Raw genomic sequence first — 9,772 nt, forward strand, 5'->3', positions numbered from 1 at the left:
AAAAATATATATATATATATATATATATATATATAATATGCAAAACAACAAATAATCATGATTAAGGATGGGACCTCAGGAGTTGTGTTACAGTTTAATCATCCATCGATATTGTTGTAATAATTTCAATATCTGCAAGAGGAAGCTGGAATTTTTACATAACCGTATAGGGCTTTTAAAGAAACCCATCAGAGATGCTATCAATGTTAAAGTAACAACCAGCAAGTAAACAAAGGGGTCTGTAAAACAGAAAGTGTTGTGAGAGACTTTTTTCTACCTACAGGAAGAACTGACTGCTTCCTTATTAAGTATCATATAGAAAATGGCGGTTAGAAAAGAATCTTTTTTAACAAAATATGCTGAAGTTGTTGAACGTCAGGGGCATTTCCCAAGTCACTCTTATGTCGTGACATATTGATTGTGAAGCCTTACCACATGATTCAAATCTCTGTTATCGTTTTCCTGGCAGTGCAGATTATTTCTGCTCAAAGTAGTTTAGACTATGTCTTTTCTTGGAAATATAAATATCCGTAAGGCTTTAGAGATGTTTTCTGCAAGGTTTTATAATGTCAAATATACATTTTTAGTGCTCATTCCTACAACTACAGTTGTTGTGTATTATATAAGTAGACAAGGCACTAGATATAGCACTCAAATGTTTTATAATTTCTGCAAATCAAACAATATGTGATTATGGTCTTATTGATATCAATGTAACATCAATGTTTTTTTTAATTACTTAAAATTTATCTTCAGATTGTGCCTTTTTCTACTCAGCATTTCTCATGCTGAATCACTTCCTTCCACACATCAATCACATTGACGTCACAGCTGTATCTCCTCAAAATATTCATGACCTTCATAGCCAGAAAACATATCTCACAGATTAATGAGATAACTAGAATGCTGAAAACAATATAGAATATTTCTCAGTAAATTAAACGGAGAGTTCTCCCAAAAATGAAGATTTTGTCATCATTTACTCAAGCTCATGTTGTTCAAAACCTGTATGATTTTTTTTAATTGTATTGATTGATTTTGAACACACAAGAAGATACTTTGAAGAATGTTAGCAACTAGTTTCTGGTTGGTTAACAGTTGGTAACAACAATGTTGGTAAACAGTTTCTGGTCCTCATTGACTTCCATAGTAAAAAAAAATTTTCCATACTGTGGAAGTCAATGGCTACCAGCAACTGTTTGGTTTCTTCAAAATATCTTATATAGAAGATATTTTGAAGAAGGTTCATCTGTTGAACAATATATTGTTCAACAGATGAAAGAAAGTCATACAGGTTGGGATCAACTTGAGGGTGAATAAATGAGAGAAATGTATTTTTGTGTGTGTGTGAACTGTCCCTTTAATGCTCCTGTTATTCACTCACTCTTGTGGTTAACTGTTACATTTCCCAATATCTTCCCTATACTAAAGTAGGTACTCTAAAACATTGTGCTTGTCACAAGGAATATGCGTTTTTTTATTTAGATATTCCATTTAGTTTTTTAAGTCTAGAGCGGTGAGGTCAGTGAGATGGTTAAGAAATGGGCTCCTTATGTTCTCAACAAAATTACAGGAAGGGCTGAGAGGATGTTGGAGCGCTCTTGAACAACTTTGTGCTTTTGTTTCCAACAGATTCCCAGTTAGCACAGAGGAAGCCACTCCTGAGATGGAAGAGCAGTCAGGAGAGGGTTCAGGTAACTCAGACGCCTTCGCTCCTTTTATCAGCATGGATCAGAAGTTGATGAGAGACGCAAGAAGTCCAGAGCAAGAAGTCAACAAGAATGAAGAGGAGGGGTCGACTGAGTTCAGTGGAGACATTGATTACTCTGAATATGTTGCACCTCAAAAAATAGATTGGCTTTCTAAAGAGGATTTGAAAGAGGAAAACATTATTGCATAAAGGGTTACCTTAGATCTCATGTGCTTTTTCTTTTTTTTGTACAATGTGAACCATACGGGATGCTGCTTTTTTGGTCACAGGTATAATTAATATATATTCTTAAACTGTGACATGCTCTGCAAAAGTTTATTGTATTCCAGTTTGCATTGTAAGGATCTATTTTTGTTTGCTCTTCAACTTTGAAACTTTTATATTATTATTTTTTTATTTACTCTTAATGTTCACAGTGTGACCTATGATCTTTATTAAAACAATTTAAATCCATTTGGAATGGAAATATTACTAAATTCAACAGGGGCAACTTAAATAAAGTGTCTGGATAGCAAGAAGTAAATTTTGTAAAAAATATTTTTTGCCATATTGTATTTGTAATATATTCTGAACTTTAAAAAAAAAAAAAAAAAACTTTTGAACTATAAAGCATTCGCCTGTTATTTTAAGCACTTCACACCAGAAAAAGGAGGAATGAACTGTATTGAAGAAATGTTCTAAATATGAGATGAGTTCAGCCGTTCAGGCTTCCTGTTTTACCAGAAGTGTATTATCACACTTTGGCTGACTCTATCTTGTGCGTTTCCGGACTCGCATCTCATGACCGGTTTCTCAGCATCTAGAGTACAGACATAAAGTTTAGAATCAATCTGTATGTAGAGCAACATTATAAAATTGTTTTCAAAAGGTGCAAATGTGGAATTCAAAAGTATGCCATGTGGTTAAGATGACACTGCCTTCAGAAACCATTTACACCCACATTTAGTTTCTGTTACCTTCAAAGTTACACCAACACAATAAAATAGTTTCCTCGCTTTAGATTCAACACTTGTAACTTTTCAGAAGCAAAAGGAGATTTTCATCTGGATTCAAAGCTGGACTTTCATGGGCCATTTCACATAGCTAGCAAACGCCAGATGTGACTTTATCAGAAGTGGCAGCCACTCTCTCAAGAGCCAAACAGATCAGTATCTCCAGTTTCTTCTATTCCAGCCAAAGAGATCTGCAGCTCCATTAGTGTTGTGTGGCTGGCCTTTTTTTTATTCAACTATGACCATCACTTCATTTGAATAGCTGTACTGATATCAGAAGAAGTTTGTGTTGTGCAGCGTTTCATCTGTTGTGTAACAAGTGATTTCACAGCTTCAAGGGAAGTTTTTTTGTTGTTGCTAATATAATTCTGAAGAAGCTCGGATAAGTGTTCAAGTTTAATTAGGCCTTAATGTGTATTATTATTATTATTATTTTTTTTTTTACATTTTTATTTGTATACAAAAGAAAGAAAACCATGCTTTTAAATAATACTTTGCAACATGAAAACATGTAGGTTTCTCGGAGCAGGTTTAAAGGTTTTTTTTGTGACCAACAGTGAGGCACGTTGTCACAATATATCGGGTAAATTTACCACAATGCAACATGCCATTCAACAGTCTACTAAAGGCTTTACAGTAAAATATAAAAAATAAAATGTATAAAGAGCACAAAACAATGAATTAAATTAATTGAATTAAATTAATTGTAATTAAGGCACAAATACAAAATGTGGCATACAAAATTGTCATAAAACTGTTCTGACCATCAGAAATTGTATTGAAATAATCAAACCAGACACAAATAGAGTACAAAATAATGCCTGAAAGTATTTTTTTTAAGTTAAGTCACCAAAAAAGCATTTTTATATTATAACATGAATATATGTAAACTAAATGTAAAGAATTATGTGAAACATAATAATAATAATAACTGTTTACTTTACACAAAATATGCTTATACAATGTAAAAAAATAAATAAATAAAAAACTTTTATTTTGAAGTTCAGTGGTATGGTTGATGTTTCAGAGCTCACTCGCTGTGTTCCCGTCGGTCCCAGTCCGTTCAGCTCAGAGGAACAGGGATCCAGCGGAAGCTGTATTGAGGAGAACTGTGTTCAAGCTAAAGCTACAGAGCTGAAATGGTGAGCGTTAATGCAGACTGCAATTAATGGTTGAAATTCTTGCACTTAATACACCGCTTGCCTTATTCCCTCTGGAATAAAAGCCAGCATGTTTGCAGTGTATCCAGTCTGAAGTAGGCCATGGAAGTCGTGAAGGATTGGGTGGGGAGGCTGCTCATTATCAGTCAGCGATAAACACTGATAAAACACAGTAAACGGACTCTAGTGGCCTTACAAATGAGCTCTAATGGAGCATTTGTACATTCTGAGCTTGTTTTTAAAAAAAACTTACATCCACGCAAGTCCTCCAGGACCTTTAAAAACAGCTGTAAAGCTGAAGGTTGAATCCAAACTAGATATCTAGTTCATGTTGTTTTTCACTAAAATGAAGCTATTTGTAAGTTAAGCGTTTTGCACAGACTGCAGCGCTTCCTCTCTCCGTATGGATATCGAGCAATGCAGTGCGTCGGCATTTACTTGTATTGGCAGGGTTGTTTATTTAGCTATTCTATAGATGTGATTATATTTGTATAGAGACAGATTGAACAGTTAAGATAATACCAACATATGTTAATTGATGTGTAAAATTCCTGTGTAAAACAGATTGACTTGGAATGTCGCTGTTGTGATGTAGGACCACAAATTTGTCACCCCTAATAGTTATGTCAAAGTGTTCATAATTTTGAACACTTAATTTTTTAATTTAGAACTAAACTGTTTTTATACTACTGCTGCACTTTACACAAGTGACGTACAAATGCCTGTTACCAAAAATTGGGATATGTCAAAAGTTTAAGACCCTGATTTGGGAAAACCTAGATTTTCAATATTCTCACATTGAATCTAAACTAGGTATGTGACGTGGGACAAAGACGAAAATGGGTTTTCAAATATCAGATTTATAAAGCTTTAATTTTTTTCTGCTTTAATAATTTTTTTAATCATACATTTTTACCGTGATTTACAGAAGACACCCACTAAAATGCCATTCAGTGTAACAATAGTTCATATACCAAAATATTTTGTCAGGCATCTTTAGAACAAGAAACATTAGGTGGCATTAAAAGAAATGACATTATTTAAGGATCACAGTGAGTGCAGCTACCAAAACTCCTTCAAACAAAGTTTCTAATCATTTAAAATATATTACAATTTAGTATGCTTACTTTTTCTTTTACATAGTTTAATAAGCACGGCTCAGAATTAATATGTTGCTTTATTGTTACATAAATATGTCTGTTACACTGAATGACAATGGAACATTATTTCTCAAATATTTTGACATTTTATTTTCACAAAAGTTATTTAAAATGTTAAAGTAGACAGTCTACTTGCATTTATTATGCTTTATAGGTTTGTAAAATCACTTTTGTAAATTTAAATCAGTGCGGACACCAAAATGGGATGTCTCATATTTGATCCAAATACAAAGTATGTGAAATGAAGTTGTCATGAAATGAAAATTCACCTTGTCTGTTTTCTAAATGCATGTTATAGTTCTTTTTGCAAATTATACATACATATGTTTTTACTGTCACAACTCGATCTTCTGGGTAAATGTCAGACTTCTCTCTGCTCACATATGCCAGACTTATCCAATCAGTTAGTTTGATTTGACAATATGGAGGAAAAGATTTGTCGCTACTTCCATTTTTATCACGACTACAATAATATAAGAGAAATACACAGAATAGAATGTAAATGTAGCCTAAATTTAGCCATCACTCAGCAGGGACTAAAGACATACATATTAAATGATTTGTTTAATCATTTAAACATGGTTAACAAGGTGAATTGAAAAAAATAGAATTACATTGTCATTCTTTCAGAGTTTCCTTGGAGGTCTGTTTGGCCCAGTGTGTGAAATCGATGTCATTCTGAACGATGCTGAAAGCAGAAAAACAGCCGAGCTGAAGACTGAAGATGGGAAATTGGAGAAGCATTATTTGTTTTATGATGGAGAATCAGTTTCAGGAAAGGTGAGCGAGTAGACATCTCCTGTGTGAGTCCTTTCCTAAAGTCTCTTAATTTCAAAGACAACTGACACGCATTGTGTTATGTCACCCCAAGGTAAATATCAATGTGAAACAAACAGGCAAAAGGCTTGAACATCAGGGAATTCGCATTGAGTTTGTAGGACAGATCGGTGAGTTAACTGAACACATTCACTTATTCTCTTTTCTCAAGGCATTCATGCAGTAAACCAGCTTCAGTATTGCTGTTCTACTGTGCTGAGATCTTAGGAGAGCATGTGGTTGTCACATGGAAAGGGAGCTAGACTACTCTACACATTTCTGTGAGGGAGGCATCTGTTATGGTGCCCCAGTTGAATTCATTATTAAGGTCTGCAAAAATGATTTTTCAAAGTTGTAAATAAAACAAAGATTCTATTTTTGTTTTTCTACAAAATTTCACATTTAATTCAATTTGTTACTTGCAATTACTTGAAACTGGAATTTTTAGGCGTCATTAGTGATTCTGATTGTCTCAGCGATCTGAAGATTGCTGCATGCAATGTATTTTTTTTTTCTGTCTAGCCACTGCATAAGTGTGTGTGTCTCCCTTCATGCAGAGCTCTTCAGTGATAAAAGCAATACTCATGAGTTTGTAAACCTTGTGAAGGAGCTTGCTCTGCCCGGAGAGCTGACACAGAACCGCAGCTATGACTTTGAGTTCATGCAGGTGGAAAAGCCATACGAGTCTTATGTTGGAGCGAATGTGCGATTGAGGTTAGTGAAGACTTTGTAAATTTTTTTTTTTTATTATCCTGGCTAAGCATTAATGAGAAAAATGACAGTATTTGTCTTTTGACTGCTGCTTTAACACACAGCCTTTAAAATTTGTCCTGGCTTTAATTTAAACTGTTTATCTTTTTTCATAAGTCAGACAAGGACATGTGCTTTTCACGTCTCTGCAGGTATTTCCTTAAAGTTACAATTGTGAGGAGGCTGTCTGATTTGGTAAAGGAGTATGACCTCATTGTGCATCAGCTGGCCTCCTACCCTGATGTCAACAACTCTATCAAAATGGAAGTGGGCATTGAAGACTGCCTGCATATAGAGTTTGAATACAATAAGTCCAAGTAAGTGCACTTAGAACTTTACTGTTGATTTAATCCTAGTTACATGAAGTGAGCTGCTGAGTAATTCTGAGTATGTATGGATTGATTGGTTTGAATTTATTAGTGTAATTGATTTTGAGCTAACAGAGGTCTTCTTGCCTGCCAGGTATCACCTCAAAGATGTAATTGTGGGTAAAATCTACTTCTTACTTGTACGGATTAAAATCCAACAAGTGAATATATTTTTCACAGTTACAGTCCGCTGTTTTCAACTAGATAATGGTAGTAGATCAAATCTTTCAAGCCTTAGTGATATTTGATTTGTGAGTAAATTAGTCTGTTCTTTTCAATTAATAAGTCAAACCAGTTCGCACAGGGGTCTGCATCCAAATGTTTTTTTTTTAATGCCTCAGAAGTGACTATGTAGGTCATGTAAATTTATTGATCGAGGTGAGTTGGAAACCTCTGTCCTTGAAATAAAATCTTAAAGGATAAGGGTGTATTTTTTTCAGGATTCTTTGATGAATAGAAAGTTCAAAAGAGCAACATTTATTTGAAATATACATTTTTAATAACATAATAAAATATGTAATATTAAAATTTTATTTAAAAAAATGTGCCCCCAAACTTTTGAACAATAGTATGTTTGTAATTTAATTTTATAAACTTTTCACCTTGTATCCTGTGACATGCCTATCTAGGGCCGAGCACAACTACTGAGACCGAGACTGTGGCTAAATATGAGATTATGGATGGAGCACCAGTGAAAGGTGAGCAGCTTCTCCACACCATTTTCTGTATCGTTTTGTAAGGATATAAATGTAGATGAGTCTTTTAAAAAGGTTACTTCTACAGAAGACACAGAGTACTAATGCCAGAACATACATAATGGGCCTCATTCATGAATCACGAACAGAACAAATTTCTGTGTAAACCATTCGTCAAACCTTTCGTGCATGAATCATCACATTCAGTTCAATGCAGGGTTATTGAAGTAGAATCAACTAAGTTGCCAGTTTCATTACTGACTTTTCCTCCCTATTGGTCTAAAAATGTATTTCTAGGTGAATCCATTCCTATTCGCCTTTTCCTGGCTGGTTATGACCTTACAGCCACAATGAGAGATGTAAACAAGAAATTCTCTGTGAGGTACTTTTTGAACTTGGTGCTTGTGGATGAAGAAGATAGGAGATACTTTAAACAGCAGGTACAGTAGTAATCAGATTTACAGTATAAAATTGAATTATCTATAAGAATCATATATAAAAATCGTGCAAGGTGAATAGAATGCTTCGTATTTTTTGTAGGAAATAGTTTTGTGGAGGAAGGCACCCGAGAAACTGCGGAAACGGAACTTCCATCAGCGCTACGAGTCACCTGAGCCTCGGCCGAGTCTCTCTGCTGAGCAGCCGGAAATGTGAGCGGGGTCTGGAGAGCAACCAGCCAGGGACACGCGTACCTCTCAGTATAAAATCTTAAAGGATAACAAGTGCCAAGTTTTTGCTTCACTCTTGTCATTTATTTGCTGTTTTTTGTTTGTTTGTTTTACATGAGTGAGCTTTAAAAAAAATAACGTAATTCAAACGAGTTTCGTTTGCGCTGAAATCAACAATCCTGGGCTGCGTTCAGCCCCGACAAAAACGGTGCAAAACGTTTTTTAAACGGAAACGGTGGTGCGTTGAACACCCTGTTCTGATGACGCAAGAGTTGTAACTATGGCAGCCTTTTTGTGTTCTTTTTGAAGAATTTTCGGAGCCTGATGAAATCGGTATAAATACGTGTTTAATACTGCAAAATACGCTCGATGGTACAGTCACTGCCCTTGCCCTCCAGAATAAAAGAGAACACGTATTTTTTGTAGGAAATAGTTTTGTGGAGGAAGGCACCCGAGAAACTGCGGAAACGGAACTTCCATCAGCGCTACGAGTCACCTGAGCCTCGGCCGAGTCTCTCTGCTGAGCAGCCGGAAATGTGAGCGGGGTCTGGAGAGCAACCAGCCAGGGACACGCGTACCTCTCAGTGACCAGTCGCAGGAGAGGAGAACATCTTCCACCGAACATACATGCAGATCGCTGTTCACATGGTCACCCCTCACAGCTTATGGTGATAAACTGTGCCTGATTTGGCTCTGCCCTCCCTGCCATCTACAGCAAGCAATCTGTTAGTATACAAGGACACTTTTTAGAAAGCACTGGAAACAATAATGTAAGTAATATAGCACATCTTCAAGGTTGCACGCCTCCCTAGATGAAGAAATGTTTTTAAAAGTGCACTCACTGGTATCCTCTATGTTCCACATCATAGAGCGGAAACATAGACCTAAACACATTTTAAAGAGCTTTCTCATGCATGCTAGCTGGTGAATCTGAGTTCATGGTAACAGTTAATAAAGGCAATGGGGTCAGTTTAAAAAAAAGTTCAAGAAATGTAATGGCACCCAGCCACACTGTATTTGCAATCCACTTAAACGTTGTAAAACATTTCTATTTAACTTATTTAGCCATCTTCTCTTTTTTTGTTTTGTTCTTTAAATGCTCCTTATGTTAAAGGAATTCTGTCTTTGAAATAAAAAAGTATGTGTCTATATATAAAATATTTAAAGAGGTTTTGGACTAGAAGCTTTATAAAACTAGGGCAGTTTGTGTAATTATATTGGGCACATGTATTCAACTTGTCAGCCCAGTTTTGAATAACACACTGGCTTCGTAGTAAAAGAGGGCCACTTAGTTTTGTGATCCTAATTAGTTTTGTGAATTTCTGAGATGATTCGTTGCTATTGATTGCTAAATATCATCTCTGCTGCAATTACATTTCATACTGTCTAAATTGTTAGACACCACAGAGAAATGCTGGAATTTTGTTGTATCCTTTGCATGTCATCCTGCTA

General features: G+C 35.4%; 2 protein-coding genes across 2 annotated transcripts in view; both read left to right on the plus strand.

The window, feature by feature from the left end:
• The window catches only part of LOC107725442 (serglycin-like), a 5,767-nt gene extending 3,528 nt beyond the window's left edge, over window positions 1-2,239 (plus strand). Inside the window, exon 3 of the mRNA XM_016534686.1 lies at window positions 1,633-2,239. Coding sequence (XP_016390172.1) covers window positions 1,633-1,900 — 268 coding nt within the window. The 3' untranslated portion in view covers window positions 1,901-2,239. The remainder of the gene's footprint in view (window positions 1-1,632) is intronic.
• Window positions 2,240-3,729: 1,490 nt separating this feature from the next.
• Window positions 3,730-8,344, plus strand: LOC107725479 (vacuolar protein sorting-associated protein 26A-like). The gene is made up of 9 exons (XM_016534747.1): window positions 3,730-3,845; window positions 5,654-5,803; window positions 5,895-5,970; window positions 6,397-6,553; window positions 6,742-6,906; window positions 7,052-7,167; window positions 7,587-7,655; window positions 7,950-8,092; window positions 8,193-8,344. The coding sequence occupies exons 1-9, from the start codon at window positions 3,843-3,845 to the stop codon at window positions 8,304-8,306; spliced, it is 993 nt and encodes a 330-aa protein (XP_016390233.1). The 5' UTR covers window positions 3,730-3,842; the 3' UTR covers window positions 8,307-8,344.
• The last annotated feature ends 1,428 nt before the right edge of the window (window positions 8,345-9,772 follow it).

The sequence above is a fragment of the Sinocyclocheilus rhinocerous genome, unplaced genomic scaffold (genome assembly GCF_001515625.1).
Source record: "Sinocyclocheilus rhinocerous isolate Xijiao unplaced genomic scaffold, SAMN03320098_v1.1 scaffold366, whole genome shotgun sequence".
Taxonomy (NCBI): domain Eukaryota; kingdom Metazoa; phylum Chordata; class Actinopteri; order Cypriniformes; family Cyprinidae; genus Sinocyclocheilus; species Sinocyclocheilus rhinocerous.